This window comes from Gorilla gorilla, chromosome 2, assembly GCF_029281585.2.
Source record: "Gorilla gorilla gorilla isolate KB3781 chromosome 2, NHGRI_mGorGor1-v2.1_pri, whole genome shotgun sequence".
NCBI lineage: Eukaryota > Metazoa > Chordata > Mammalia > Primates > Hominidae > Gorilla > Gorilla gorilla.
Window position 1 is genome coordinate 63,626,117 of NC_086017.1, and position 15,713 is coordinate 63,641,829.

A 15,713-nucleotide genomic window follows, 5' to 3' on the forward strand; every position below is an offset into this window, starting at 1 on the left:
CGTGCTTAGATGCCAGCTCCATGCAACATGGCGTGTTAGGCACTGTGGAGGAAACAGTGTCTAAACATGCTTCCTCTCCTCAAGCCCAAATCCAATCAGTGTCAAGTGGTCAAACCAGGCAGGTGGTCTGGTGTGTCCTAGATGTGCAGAACAGGGTCCTGAAGAATGGCTAAGATGTTGATGGGTAAAGTAAGAAGAGCAGGTAAGGAGAAGTTAGAATTTGAAAGGGAGAATCCTCTGTGCTTTCGTGTTGCTCTTTGCTTCTGGAGCTCCCACCCCCAGCTCCTGCCATCAGTGTGCAAACACACCTAGAGTCCTGGATACCCGGTCCCCATGCATAGATGAGCTGCAGGAGGTGGGCAGGCTGGGCCTCACAGGCCAGCAGAGTTCTTGGGGTGTGTGTAAGAGTCAGATATTTTCAGGAGCTCCTGTGGGATAAAGAGACAGTCGGGTGGGGCTTGTTCATTAGGGATTTAATCCTGGGAGAACAGAGGCATGGAGTAAGGCCCTTCACTGTGTGCAGGCACTGGCTATAGTGTCAGGCTTTGAACACTGTACTTGAGCAAATCATGGTGGCAGCTGAGGAGAAAGGAGCAAACCTGGGACTCGGGGCTTGGAGGAACTGGCTCAACTCCTGGCTCTGCCCCCAAGGAGTGTGACTGTGGCACTTTGATACCTCCCTGAATATTCCTATGATGGGGATGATAGTAATGTCTGCCTTCCCAGATGGATGTGAGGATTAAGGGAGAGGCTGTGAAAGTGTCTCGGGCAGCCTATGCATGGGCTGGGTGCCCCAGAAGTGTTGAATCTGCATCAGAATGGGGATCAATGGACCCCAAGGGTGTTACAGTAATCCCCCTCTTCCTGTTAAGAGTTCCGCTAGGCATAGCTTTAATTTTAGTGCATATCTCTGTTTGGGGAAGCACCCTTAGTTCTTTGGAACTACTCTGGTTGGTCACTTACTGTCTTGCCAGTGTGCATAGTTTTCACTTCCTCCAGTGTCTTACACGTGATATTCTTCCTCTCTGAATAGAAAGGAGTGTTTTAGGATATTTGTGAAATCTTTTGATTTTCAGTTCCTCAGAACAGTCCCTCAATGATGATATCCTGGGTGCCCCCTCCTCTTAGTGCTGGCCGTTTGGGCCTGAGGCTGATGGGAGAGACCTGGTTGTGTCCAGCGGCCTTGGGGTGGGTTCCCAGTGAGTGCTCATGAGAGGAGTTCTGGAGAGGGAGGACCTGGGAAGGCAGCTGGCTGGGCCGCGTGGGCTGGGGGGCTTGGCAGGTCCTCACTTGGTTTTTCTCTCTCTAGGTTGCTGTATAAAGCCATCGACTCGAATGGAGAGAACATCGGCCCAATCTACAACCACCGCGTGGAGATCTCCATCTTCTTCATCATCTACATCATCATTGTAGCTTTCTTCATGATGAACATCTTTGTGGGCTTTGTCATCGTTACATTTCAGGAACAAGGAGAAAAAGAGTATAAGAACTGTGAGCTGGACAAAAATCAGGTTAAAGTCACACACTGTTTTGGCTTCTGTCCCTTGATCAGGAGCGGAGTGCCTTCTTTATTGACTGATTTCCCCCATACCCAGAGAAGGGCACCCACATACTGTCTGTCCCTGGGGCTAGGGCCCTGTTCTAAGCACACCCTCAGCCCATTTGAGTCATCACTGCTGAGCGTTAGGTTTCCGGATACATATGAGACTTTGTAATTATGAAATCCATCCCCAGACCTGGTGGTATGAAATCAGAGAGTGCTTACGCCACCTGCCATGGTCATGACCCACTAGTGATGGCTCAGAATCTTAGTTGGGGTGCTGTGGCCACTCACACAGACATTCACAGTCCCTACTGGGAGATGGTCTTTAAAGCCGCTTAGGGCAGTTTCTTACCCTTGGTGCTATTAGCATTTCAGTCTGGGATGATTCTTGGTTGTGTTTCCTGGGCTTTTTAGGCTGTTTAGCAGCATCCCTGGCTTCCAGCTGTTAGATGCCAATGGTTCGTCTTCCCCTGGTAGCAGTAACCAAAATGTCTCCAGACATTGCCAAATGTCCTTTGGGGGGCAAAGCTGCCCCTTGTTGAGAACTGCTGACCGAGGGGGGAATACCCTACATCACCCCAGGGAAGTCAGTAACTTTGAATTTGGGACTAAGATTGTACTGGCATCATTCTTGATCTGGCACCGTGTTTTAGCCAGTCTGGTAGAAGTAGGAGCCTTTTGCTCGGGTGACGTGGTGAGGAGAGGGAGCCCTGTGCTCTGGGCTATCTTCCTGCACCTGCACTGTGACCCTAGGTGCCCTCTGATCCCTGCTGGGGCTTGATCCCTCATCTCTAAATCGAGGGCATTAAGGAGCTGCTCTTTAGAGATTCCTTGCAGCCCTGAAAGAGTCTACAAGATTGAGATTCTGTTCTGGGAGTTTCCCCGGGTCCTCTATCAGTAGCATCTCTGTTTTGATGACGACATCGCAAGCAAGAATGATCTGGTAGCCTAGGCTTCCTCAGAGGAAGTGGCCCTGGCACGGCAAGCCAACCATAGCCTGGGAAATGTGAGGACATGCCAGTTTGTGTTTGCAGGAAGATTTTCCTTTGAGTTGTCAGGGTGTCCCTGTAGACTCCACCAGTGATTGTCAGGGAGAGGTCTGGCCCAGCAATTTGCTCACCCAAGGAAGAGGAGTGTCAGAGCAAGGCCAGGCCAGCCACGCAGAGCCAGCGCTGAAAGTGTGTCAGCCTCTGAGGTCCAGCACAGGCTCAAATTGGGGGTCCCTGGAGTCAGCATGTGAGGTCAGAGCAGCGCCGGGTCCCAGACACTGGGAACCTGTCCGAAGCCTGCATCCAGAGTCAAAGCAGGAGAGCGGGGGTAGGTCTAGGCTCTCAATGCTGAGCTGAGGGCTCTCGGGGCTAGAGGTTCCCTCTGGGCCTGCTGCAGAGGGTGGACCAGCCCCACTACCCAGAGTAAGTGAGAAAGTGCTCCAGCTGGGTCCCAACCTGTGTTCAATCCAGTTGTCACTACAGTGCTCCAGCTGGGCCCTAACCTGCGTCCAGTCAATCCAGCTGTCACTACAGTGCTCCAGCTGGGCCCCAACCTGTGTTCAATCCAGCTGTCACTACTGACCACATCCTAGGGATTCTGAAATGAACACGACAAGCTCCCCAGCCCAGAAGCTCCCCAATGGACATATGGATAGCTCCCCATAAGATGTGTATTGTTAACACACTCTGGCTCCTGAAGGGCATCTCATGTGGTTCCATCTGGGAGCATCCAGGAGGCTACTAGTCTTGGGGAATGAGCCAGCCCCTCTCGTTCTTGTGAGTTTCTGTGGTTATTTGGCCTCCTTTCCTGGAGGACAGCACAGGCAGAGGAACTATAGGTGTGATCCACCTATAGATCCCCCGTATGTGTGATAAAGAGGAAAGGCAGTGATAAGGCCTGGACCCAGTCCTCACTCCTGCTTGTGTATACACTGCAGGGCCTCAGGAAAGACAGCTAAAAGCTCTGAGCCTCAGTTTTTAGTAAGCAAAATGGAAGCCACATGGGTAGGTACCCAGCTTACCCGGAGCTTGCTGGGAGGGTCAGCGAAGGTAATGGAGGCAGGGCCCTCAGTGACTCAAGAGTGGTGCCAGCAGCAGCAAGGGGGTCACTCGTAATCATTTTCACCGTCGTCCACGGCCCCTTCCCGGGAGCTGTAGGGTGAGCTCTTTCAGAGCAGATGGCCACGGGGTCCTCCTTCCCTGCAAGTGCTCAGAACCCCGTTTCTGCCCTTTTCTGCTGTTGCAGCGTCAGTGTGTCGAATACGCCTTGAAAGCACGTCCCTTGCGGAGATACATCCCCAAAAACCCCTACCAGTACAAGTTCTGGTACGTGGTGAACTCTTCGCCTTTCGAATACATGATGTTTGTCCTCATCATGCTCAACACACTCTGCTTGGCCATGCAGGTAAAAATGGAGACAGCCGTGGGGATCAGGTCCGGGCATTCCACACAGCCCCGTGCCCCAAATGCTGAGGGTGGAATGCTGCCCCTCACAGGAGGGGTTTGATTTTTCTGATGAGTCTGGGCTGTAGTTTGGCCAGAGTTCCGTTCTGGCTGACAGTTGTCACGGTAGGAGTTTAAGATAGTTCTTTTGTTGAAGAAATTATCCGTAGAGCATGATGGTAGGTAACATTTCCATGGAGCCTGGCATTGGTGCTCAATTCTGTAAACATTTACCATGGGCCTCCTGTGGCCAGCTAGTGGTTGAGAACTACAGCTCTGGAGATACACAGCTGTTTCAATCCTGATTTTACTCTGAATTTTTTGTGACTTGGGGAAAGTTGTTTAAATTCCCCGAGGCTTGACTTCTTTATCAGTAAAATGGGGAAATCTGTCACAACTTCGTTAGAGATAAGGTTTATGCTGTAGATACTTCCCCTCAGACACTTTGTTTTTTACTTTTTGCCTTTTGTTTTTGAGGCAGTCTCACTCTGTAGCCCAGGCTGGAGTGCAGTAGCGCGATCTTGGCTCACTGCAACCTCCGCCTCCTGGGTTCAAGTGATTCTCATGCCTCAGCATTCTGAGTAGCTGTGATTACAGGCATATGCCACCATGCCCAGCTAATTTTGTATTTTTAGTAGAGACAGGGTTTCACCATGTTGGCCAGGCTGGTCCCGAACTCGTGACCTCAGGTGATCCGTCGCCTCAGCCTCCCAAAGTGCTGGTATTACAGGCGTGAGCCACCGCGCCCAGCCCCTTTGGACACTTTGATCTGGGCCTGTCACAGAGTAACACCCAATGTTGGAAAACAAAACATAAGTCACACTTCTGTCCTCAGGTGGCTCTCAGCATGGCAGTAGGGAATTTTCCAGTTGATGAAGTGTTGAGTTTGACCTGAGTTACAGCTACTTCTTATTCCAATGGGGGCAAGAAATGCAATTCAGTTTAATTGGCCAAGTCAGATTATAGTGTGGTATTAACAGTGAATGTTTTCAAAAGTTACATTGCCTAGTAGATACTCCATGAGGACAGGAAGCAAAGACCAAGGTCTAGAGCCAGCTTTTGCACTGACTTTAAGAACTCCAGCACATCAAACCAGCTCTCAGTGCTGTCTGGACAGTAGGTCTAAAGATAGGGATAAATTTTCTGGCATTTTTCTTAACCTAAGAGTTCTTTTTGAATGAAAAGGACTGTGTGCTGACGTAGAAGAAAGTGTAAAATCAAGGAAACACTGCCTTTTATTCAACATAAACTTACATGGCATAAAATTTATCCCTAACCAAATTCTACCTTCATTCATAGACATTTTGGTGGTATCTGCATTGTGCTCTGGTCAAGGCCCTCAACATAAAGCCCTGCCAGAAGAAAGGGTGAATTCCCTTTATCCTGAGCAGAGGAAATGGATATGTTTTCCCCCTTCATCATTCAATCATCCTCATCTTGTCACAGACCCTCCTGCACTTTGTGGGAGTTCACCACGTGACCTTGCAATGCCGGTGGAATTGCCGAGCGAGGGTGCTGGGCTGTGGAGGATGCCCACAGGGGCACAGAGGGCTGGGAGCCTCCATGTGCAAGCACGTGAGATCGTGGCTGAGGCTCTGAGAACGGTCCCTCTGTCTTCATCCATAGCACTATGAGCAGTCCAAGATGTTCAATGATGCCATGGACATTCTGAACATGGTCTTCACCGGGGTGTTCACCGTCGAGATGGTTTTGAAAGTCATCGCATTTAAGCCTAAGGTGAGTTGCAGAACCCACTTTTCAAAGGTTGTTGCTGAGTCACCCTAGAGAAGTACCCGCTTCCTGTTAGTCTTGTGTTACCGAATTATGCTAAAGTGTTCTGGCCGCTAACTGGGTTACCACCTGAGAACATTAAAATCTGATTAGAGCATGTGTGTACATATGGGAAAATGAATCTGCAAGAACAAAACCTCATGAAAACAATTCTGAGAAACAGAAGCAGGGAGATTAGAATTGGGAATTTGTAAACTGGAGATTATTTTGAAAGCCAGTTTTCTGTTTCTAGAGTAGTACATATCATGCTGTGTCAGGGAAACCTGCCTCATTACTTGAGCACTAGAGAAAATGTTTGAACATAACCCATCAGAAGGAATTTGACCCTGATTATACTTTCAGATATCTAGTCTAAAGACTTTGTTTTGTCTGTTCTTGGTCTGCAGCATCGTTTTTACCCTTTAAGGGAAGTGCTGATACCAGCTGCAGACCTCTCACAGCCATACCATCTTTTGTTTGCTTAATTTAGAAAAATTTCACTTGACTTTAACACAAAATGAGACATGAAATGTGTTCAACTGTGCTCGACGACTCAGCGTGTTGTACCCCTTTGGGAGGGAGTGAATTCAGTTCCCCACTTGTCAGTGGCTGCCAGATAAGGGGCAGTGTAGTTCAGTGTCAAATTGCATAGTTGTGGAACTGGACTGGATTCAAATCTCTACTCTGGCACTTACAGCTGAAACAAGTTCCTTTCTTCCCTGTGCCTCGACTTCCTCACCCATAAAATGAGGATGCTAATAGTGCTATTTCATGGGGTTGTCATGAGGAGTAAAGAGTTCCCATATACGCACTGCTTAACAGAGTGCCTGGCATGTAGCGCCACGCTGCGGACTGTCGGCCACTGCTGCTCCTACCCGCACCATCACCCTCATCATCATCAAGCAAGGATGTTCCCTCATTCTAAAAGCCTAGACGAAGGAGCCACAACAAGCTGAAATGTGGGATATTTGGCCCTCAGTTTCTTTCCCAGTACAGCCAAAAACTCTCAGAGTTAGAGATGACAGAGTACAGTGACCCAGTTAGTTATCTCTGTGTAAGGTATCTGACGACACTGATTTAATTAAGTTAGACATGGATTATGAAATGGATGGTTTCACATACTCCATAGTTACATGAAATTCTAATTCCAAACTGTTCCTTTCTTTAATTTGAATTAATCTCTATGCAATCTTTATCAGATCTTTGTGGACCAAAAAGAAAGGACATTTGTAAGTGATTAATTGGGGTGATTGCAGTGGGGTCAAATTTGGCACCTAATGCATGGCCAGATGTTATTATCTACTGTGACTTGTCCATATCTACATACATAAACATTTCCTCCTTTTCCAAATTCATCTTAATTTCCTTTGAGATTTTGGTTTGCTTCCCTCTCACCTTTACTTCTTTGAACAATATTTGTCTGGACTGATGGAAAAGGTTGCAAAGTAAGAACATCGAAGGTACTTGAGAAATGCAACATGGAACCTCTCTGTGGAACATTTCCCAGATACCTGGGCCATGTCTTCCCTTGCCAGGTGATTAAGCTCTGAAGTTTTTGAAAGCTTGCTCCAGGCTGAAGAGAAAGCACACTCACCCATGGTGTGTATGTGTGTGTGTCAGTGTGTGTGTGCACATGCGTGTGTGTTCATGTGTGTGCTTGCTCCCTTCAGCAGGCCAGTGCATTGACAGCCCAGTAGTGCACTGCCCAGTAGGCTGACAGTTGCCCAGAAGATCTCCAAACCTGGGAGGAGAGTTCAGTAGCGCGTGAACAGATAGGCGATACCAAAGGGAAGTGAGTAGCTAAGCTATAATCAGTACTGATAGATCGGAGTTTTTAAGTGGTTGATTTCTGCTGGAAATTGTACTGCTTGTAGTTTCACTCAGCAAGATATCTTCATAGCATTAGACAACCTCACGTTACAATTGGGAGAACTTTTAAGACAGTAGCAGCAGCATCTCCACACTTGAAGAGCACTGTCGCTGCGTTCCCCCCGGCCAGGGGAGGTTGAGTTTATATCGTGTGCCTGGATGAGTGGGAGAGTATCAGTTCACCAAGAAGCAGTGCCCTCCTTAAAATTTTTCCTGCCCTTTTTTTCTTCCTCTTCTCTTTGGTGTTCACAAGCCCAGCCCAAGCAAGTGGTCTTTCACAAAGAAGCCAGGGAGGCCTCCTCCCTCCTGGTCAGTGGGGTAGTCGGGCTGAAGAACAAGGTTGTCAAGGCTGCAGAAGGAGGAATATTCTGAGGAGATGGCCACATGGGACCTCAGCCTCATCTCAGGAGAGCCTTTGTCTCATGGGAGGAGCTTTGTAACAGGGTCCCTCATGGCAGAGTTCTCCAATGAGTCAGGTACACCTTCTAGGAGGACTCGTCAGTATCCCTGTTAGGGAACAGAGGCTGGCAGAGTTTCAGTTGCTTCATAAAATAAGTATAGAAAGTGAGGTAAGGCAAAATTCTTACTGGTAGGTGAGAAGGCATTTCGAGAGGGAAGGGTTAAAGAAAGTTGAGAAATCTGACCTTAAGGACTCATTTTATATAAGGGAGCTTGATGGTGAAGCTGGGCCTCCTAAGAGAGCATATTTAGAGGGAAATGGCCCAAGGTCATGGGAGATGAGATGACCCAGCCTCTGCTAGCCCAGAGGGAGGTGGGAGGTAGACAGAGGGAGAAAACTCGGAGCTGGGAGCCTCCATGATGGAAGAGGCCATCTCACCTCAGGGGAAGAGGCATTTTGGAGCACTGGTCAGACAAGAGTAGAAGGTGGTTAGGAGCCGAAGCGCAAAAGCATCCGGGAAAAGCAAGCAGGTGATTTAGCCGATTGTGGGTTCCCGAAGGGAAAGTTCACCAGCTGGGCGTTGACCTGGTGCAGCCTAGGTCCTGCTTTCAATTTGGGGTCAACTAGGCCTCTGTAGGGTTTTCAAAAGCAGGCCCTAGTTTAGGTGACACAAGCCCCATTCTCCAAGCCTTTCCCTCCAGCTGCTAGAATTCTCCAACAAGTTCTCTTGCTCCAAGGAGGAAGATTGACTAAGAAGGGCCTTTTTCAAAGTGCTAGCTGCAGCAGGTAAAGAGAGCACTTCTGTGGAGTAAGAAGAGCCTGGTCTGTCTGGGATTCTCTCTTTGTGGGATGTTACCCATCTGGCGTTTCGTCCAGGCTGCATTCTAGGCCATATTGTTTGCTGCGGTTACTGGCCTTCTCCAGTGAGCCATACTTTGTTCCCATCTTAGCCCTTTAAAGTGTTTTGATCTTGATTCTACCCTGAAAATATACTCATTTATACTCCTAGCTACTTGGGCTGGAAAAAGTAAGGAGAAATTAGGTTTGGGGAAAGAAGAAAGTGTTTTGGTGCTGTCCTCATGCTGCTGTGCAGAGCTGATGCAGAATGGGCACTGAGTCCTCATCTGCCTTCGAGGGCTCTGTTCGCTGCTCCAGGGTCCCTTGCAGGAGTAGAGCTTTTTCATGATCTTCCTAGAGTACCTTTTCCACCTGCCGGAGAGAAAATTTGACACTGTTTTTTTTCCGTTCTTCATGACCCCATCTATTCTAGATTTACTTTTAATGGCAAATAATACTTGAAACCAAATATTACTGTCCTTAGAACTTTACATTGGGCTTCTCGTTGGGCTCCATCCTGTCCTTTTGACATTGAGGTTTCCCAGAGCCCTCTCCTGGTCCCCTTCTTGCCTGGTAAGATGCATACATGCCAGAGCATCAGTGGCCACCTCTGTGGCATGCAGACCTGCACTGCCCTTCTCTCTCCTGAGCTACTATGCCTCCCTGCCTTCAAAATGATCTCCCTGCCTCTGGCCTCAGCCCTTCTACCTACTCCCTTTGTAAGCCCAAAGCTGACCAGACCACTCTTGCAGCGATATTTTGGCACTGGCCACCTATTGCTTGAGAAAGCATATACAATTTTCTTAGTCGAATATTCAAAGTCCTCCGTGAAGCACTGGCCCCTGTATATTTCTCCCTCATTTCCTGCCATTCCCTCCCTGCTATTTATTTGTCCCCACCCCATCCCCGAGTGTTGGCATGCTAGACCTTTCCCTGCCCATGCGCCTCTGTCTAGATACCCTGCTTCCTCTTTGTTATCCTTGAAGGCCTGTGGGAAATGTTATCTTCTCTGAGGCAGCATCCTCACCCCAGCCACAGCCAGCCCTGTCCTCTGCTCGTGCATCCGTTGGGGGCCTACTATGCACCATCGTTACTAACACTACTCCATGTCTGCCTCTCTGTTTGTTGGTGAGCAGCTGCTTGAGGTCTCAGGCTGAGTCTTCTGCTTCTGGCTCTGTGGTACCTCTACATGATGCCTGGTGGTAGCTTCCTGGTGGTAGCTCAGTAAGATTGGTGGAATGAAGAAAGGAATAAAGGGATGATCCTGGAAGTGCAGCCTCTGGGCATGAGATGATACCTGCTTTTCTGTCGCAGGGTATCTGGGTAGAGCAGAGTGGAGCACATCTTCCCTTAATCCCCCGCTTACCTTTGGAAAGGCTTTTGCTATTTAGAAAGCTGTCAGGCATAGTTTTTACCAAAAGTTGGCACTTTGGGTTATCACTTGGGTCAAATGCTACCCAAATAATCCCTGCCAGCATGGGTAAGAGATCTGGCTGCCACTGTCAATGACAAAAGGCACATTATTTATATAGGCTTCTACCGATCTGCATATGGGAGTGAATCCAGGCAGCAAAAGGAATCTGAACTTGGGTCACTTTTCTTGTTTCCCATTTGCAACCGTTCCACAAACATTGCCCCCTTACCATGTGCAACACCTGTGCCATATCCTGGCAAGAGGGCCAGGAATAAGAAGAGATGTGCCTTCCGGGAGCCCACTGTCCAGCAGGAGACAAACATTGATGGATGGTGACAATAGGGTTCTTAGACATAGTGGTGCTTCCTGACCCTGAGGCCCACATTAGTCGGGTTTATGATTTTAAATTTCCAGAGTCAGAAATGTTTCTGCGCAATACATGTTGCATGTGGCTGACTTGTTTGGTCTTTTCAGACAGGTAGAGCTGGATACAAAAGTAATATAGATTTGACTGCTGGTTCCACTTGAGAGGTTCTGGCCTCAGAATTCAGTTGTAGGAGAACACATCATCATAGGCCAAGAGGAGAGAGCAGGGAGAGGGGCCCTCTGTTAGGAGCCGTGTCATTTCTTATATCTTATCTTCTGGTTACAAAGGCAATATGGTGCCTTTGGTGGGAGAAGGGTGGGGGAACTGAGTCATGCCACTTGACAGTGATTTTATTAAACAAGAGGCTACTAAATAGGGAAACAGTATGTGGGAAGAATGGGAGGGCTGACATTTTCTCCCTCCCCTGGACTCCTGTCAGAGCCACCTGGTCAGAGCCTGTGATTTCAGCCACCTGCCTTCTGCTTCCTAGATTAAGGGTGTCAACCTTCAGTCCATCAATCATTCCAATTTGGGCACAGTTTTATGAGTGTGAGGGGTTTCTGGAGAGAGAGTCAATGAAATTGCCAAAAAATTCCAAGACCCCAAGGAAATGTTAAGCCCCTATTATGTTGATTTAAATGGATTTTATCCATCACAGTGCACCAGCATTGAGAATATCTTATAGGCTGATGGAAATGGCCTGAAGGGGAGAACACTGATAATTCTGGAGAGAGGGAGAGAGGAGCTGTTCAGGAATAAAATCTCAAAGTCAGAGGCTGGCCTCCGGCACCCACGTGGTGGGTTTGGCCTCTGGGAAATGACATAAATAATGGAGAGAAGCGGCGCACACGGTACAAATGCAGGCGGGGCTGGGGCACGCACCACAGCAGGTGCGAAGGGCGAACGCTGGGTCTCCTCCGCCCTGTCAGTACTCTGGAGGTCTAGTTGCTACTTGTGACCAAGTGTTTGATCAAGGTGTAAATTCCTCCCTGGAGGGGAGGGGAAGGATCACTGTGCTTTCTTTAGCTTTTGAGTTACTCTTAACTCCATGAAGAAAAGGGCAGGCTCTGCCCCTCCAAGTGTGGTCTGTGGCACTGCCACCAGTCAGAGAACTGTTTGTTATCCATTCGCAACAGGAGCTGTCAGCTCTAACACTAAGCACATTGATTCAGCTGGCTTTCTTGTTAGACTTCCTGGACGAAGGAAACTCTGCTGTGTTCCCTTACAACCTGAGGCTAGCTCTTGATCTCACCTCTGACTGCTAGTCTAGACCTCAAAGGCAGCCCATCTCTGCTCAGTTTTGCCAGCCAAGAAGCATGAATTCATGCAAAGGAAAGCTAGAAAGCATAAGCTGTGCTGTTTTTAAAATAGACCTTCCCATTAGACTTTTATACATAGATCATCAGATTTGGGGCTCACAAATTCCTTTTGTCTGCTGATAGATGGGCCAGGGAGGGTAGCAGTCAGTGAGGGTAAAATGGGAGAGAGGCACCGTGATCATAGGGCGGGGAGAGAGGTGGAGAGTTGGTTAGAAAGCACGGCGGTTGGGTGGGGGAATCTTACATTATTAAGATGAAATTTAAGAAGCAAACCCTAAGTCAGTGTCGTAGCTCCCCCGTAAATGCACCTGGACTGATGGATGGTGACTAGAATAAACATCCCTACTCCAGCTGTTAGGACAGTCAGTATGTTCACATCTTCTATACTGTCGCAAAAGGCTGTGGTTCTGCAGTGGCTTCTTCTGGGTCTGTGTTTGATCACAAGGTTCTGGGACCTGACACCTCAAAGTACTTTTTGTTCTGGTTTTCTTAATGCAGCACTAAATGTACCCCGTTGTAAACAGGCTGGGCCCCATTTTATATAATATGTACCTGAATTTTCATTTCCAAAAAGTGTCCAGACTCTTTGGAAAAACACAGTTGGTTTATAGACAGAGCTGTTGATCTTGACAGTCAGTCCATTGCCCCTTTGGCTGTCTGTGCAGTATCTCCCCACCACCCTCTCCAACCAGGAGCTTCCCAGGGGTGTCGAGAGACCACAGGCACTCATTTAGCACCTGCTGTGCTGATGCCGGAAGAAGATGTAAAATGTCCGGCACATACATATAGATTTTAAGTTACAATTGTGGGGATGTTGTACCCTCAAAATTGTTGCAAGATAGGAGGACCTGAACAAACAACCAGACAAAGCTGGATGACAGGCAGGGTGCAAGTTGGTGGACAAGGGGGACATCGCACATGTCAAGCACTAACTGGGTTCAAGGCTCTGGCTAGATAATGGGGTTAGGGAAGTTGGGGGACTGAATATGCAGCACAGTCATCATCCTTCAGGGCTTTTGATTGGTAGAGCTGCAGACAAAGACCCCACATTCAGCCATCAGTACGTAAGAGATTCAGCGTCAGCCTGAGGGAGTGCAGACAGCCGGGACTGGGAAGGTTCCATCAAGGAGCATTTATCTGACCTTGAAGAAGGGTGAAGTTGAACAGATGGAGTTGGGGTTAGGCAATTAGGATTGCAGAGACATCAGGAGGTGGGGAGGAACCTGGTGCTATTTTTGAAGGATGGGAAGGACTCCTCTCAGCCTAGAGGGTGAAAAGTGGGAGGAAAAGAAAGCAAAAGCTGAGATGGAAGAAGGAGCCTATTGGCTTCTTTGAAGGACAGAGAGAGCCCTGGAACATCCTCTTCATTCCATACTATTTTCTACTATAGAGCCTGCCTTGACTTCCCCACACTAAGCACCACCCCCATGACAAGGAGCCAGTGTCTCTGCCACGGCGCTGTGCCTCACGGTGCCTGTGTCCCCGTAAGCCATTATCTACCCGTCTGTGTCGTCTACACTGAGAGTTCTTTGAAGACAGGGACTTGTCTCAGTCATCCTGCCACAAGGCATGGCCTTTGTAATACAGGCTGGACTTGCGAGGACTGGAGAGCATTGCTGGCCCATTTGAAGGAGCACAGAAATGGAAATGTGTGCAATGCCTGGTGACAGTGCTCTTTAAGTGGGGTGAATGGAGATTCTAAGGAAGGAGTCCATCAGCTTGTGAGGGTTTGGGATCATCCCTCTGGGTACCAGGACAAGGTTGCCAAAATGCCTTCCTCTGCCCTGTAGATATCCTGCTTGGTTTGGTGCCACTCAGGACCGTGAGAGTGTGTGTGTGTGTGTGTATGCACGCGTGCGTGTGTGCGTGGGCGTGCACCTTCTCTCACACATAAAGGTGCATAACCACCCTGCTGTGCCCCTTTCCACCAGTGGACAGTATTGTTACTTCCCCTTTGGCTTTCCCACCCTACCTGGGTGCCATGGGTGCGGCAGGGACTCGGATTCGCCCCTATACGGTCCGTGTGGCGGGTCATTCATACATGCTCATAAACATCTGCCCTCGCCTGCTCTGTCCAGGGGTATTTTAGTGACGCCTGGAACACGTTTGACTCCCTCATCGTAATCGGCAGCATTATAGACGTGGCTCTCAGCGAAGCAGACGTGAGTATGCACCTGGCGTGGCCGCCACCTGTGTCCTCTCTCCTCTGTCTGTGCATACTCCGCTCCCTGCCCTGCAGTGGCATCACCTGGACAAGTCACAGATCCCAGTCACTTGATCCGAAACTAGGATTTCCTAATGAGAGCTGTAGGCAAGACGTGTTTCAGGGTAGAGCCTTATCCCAGGGCCTTTTGTAGACACAAATCACCTTTTGGAGGACAGGCATTTTTGCAGCATTTACCCTGGTCACTAGTAGGCAAGGTAAGATAGGATGTCTCTAATTGTTTTCATTTGCTGTGTCAGAAGTGATACCCACAGTGGCGTATCTATAACATGTTTATTTTAGGGGGATATTTCAAGTAGCCGTGTGGCGTGATGCTAGAATGTTCCCCTTTTATAACACTGTCCTTTTCTTCTTTTTTCCTGTGGTGCTTCCTCTCCTCTGTGGCTTCTGAATGCTTGCCCTAACAGCACTATTTCACTGATGCATGGAACACTTTTGATGCCTTAATTGTTGTTGGTAGCGTCGTTGATATTGCTATAACTGAAGTGAATGTAAGTAGCAAACTTTGTGTCCTATATCATGGTTGTTTTCATTAAGTCTGACATAGAAGAGACTAGAGGCCCTGCCCTTAAATCTCCACACACTTTAGAAATCCAGACACAAATTTATTTTGAAAGACTAAGGATAATTTGTAGTTTCCTCTATCTCACCCCATCGCTATCTCCTTCCCCTGAAAAAGAGTGGGGAAGTCTATGTAGAATTGCCTTTTGGAACTAGAATAGTATTTCAAAAGATCTAATTAAAGTTATAAGGGCTGGGAGTTAATTGTGTGTCCGTGTGAATGTTGTCACTCACCAGTCGTGTGACCGTGGAAGTCATCCGAGTGCTATGTGCCTCAGTCTTTCCAGCTGTACATGGAGTTACTGATGTGCACCCTCGTCCCCACAATGGTTCTGTGAGGGCACAGGCGGGAGACCCCACAGCCAGCTATGCCCTGAGCGTGTGGTGGCTGCTGCTGGTGCCCTCACATGTACCGTGTCTGCTCTGAGTCTGACTGGTGACACTGGTGAACGTCCCACACCCAAAGGGTGATGCCAGCCAGTGGAAGGCTGCTTGGGGCCAGGGAAAAGAGGGCCGAGTGCAAACCGGGGAGAGGGTGTCAGTCCGCCTTTGTTACATCCAGTAGATTCACTTGAGGGGGAACAAGTGCAGTAGTGGCATTGTAGATGGAGTGGACCACTCTCCCTAGAAGCACTCTGAGCACCTCTCCTGCTGCAAAATTAAGAAGCATGAGAAAGGGAGCCCCTCCTTCTGCCTGGCTCCCCTTGGGTCTGTCCGGAAGGCCTCAGGCAGGCAGAAAGGGCCCTGTCTACCTGATCTGTTCCCAGTTCATCAGCAAGCCTTAGTGGGCGTCCAGTGTGTGTGCCAAGCCTGTGCAGAGCCTTTCGAGAGAGTGGGCGGAGCACGGGGAGGGACTGTTGTGTGGTATTGGCTTTTGCTCCACAATGTCCAGCCCACCCCCTGCCCCTGATGCTCTGCCTGGTGACATCTGCAGGACTGAGGATTATAAGGTCCATCCTGGTGCCCAGACAGCCTGC

The 15,713-nt window shown here is 48.8% G+C and overlaps 1 protein-coding gene across 5 annotated transcripts in view; it reads left to right on the forward strand.

The window, feature by feature from the left end:
• The window catches only part of CACNA1D (calcium voltage-gated channel subunit alpha1 D), a 318,247-nt gene that overhangs the window by 252,590 nt on the left and 49,944 nt on the right, over nt 1-15,713 (forward strand). For 4 of the 5 annotated variants that reach the window (XM_055382671.2, XM_055382674.2, XM_055382670.2 and 1 more), the window contains 4 exons: nt 1,310-1,511; nt 3,779-3,937; nt 5,602-5,712; nt 14,030-14,113. In XM_055382671.2, the coding sequence (XP_055238646.2) occupies nt 1,310-1,511; nt 3,779-3,937; nt 5,602-5,712; nt 14,030-14,113 (556 nt within the window). Of the gene's footprint in view, nt 1-1,309; nt 1,512-3,778; nt 3,938-5,601; nt 5,713-14,029; nt 14,114-14,582; nt 14,667-15,713 lie in introns of all 5 variants that reach the window. The other variant, XM_055382669.2, reaches the window with a different exon arrangement.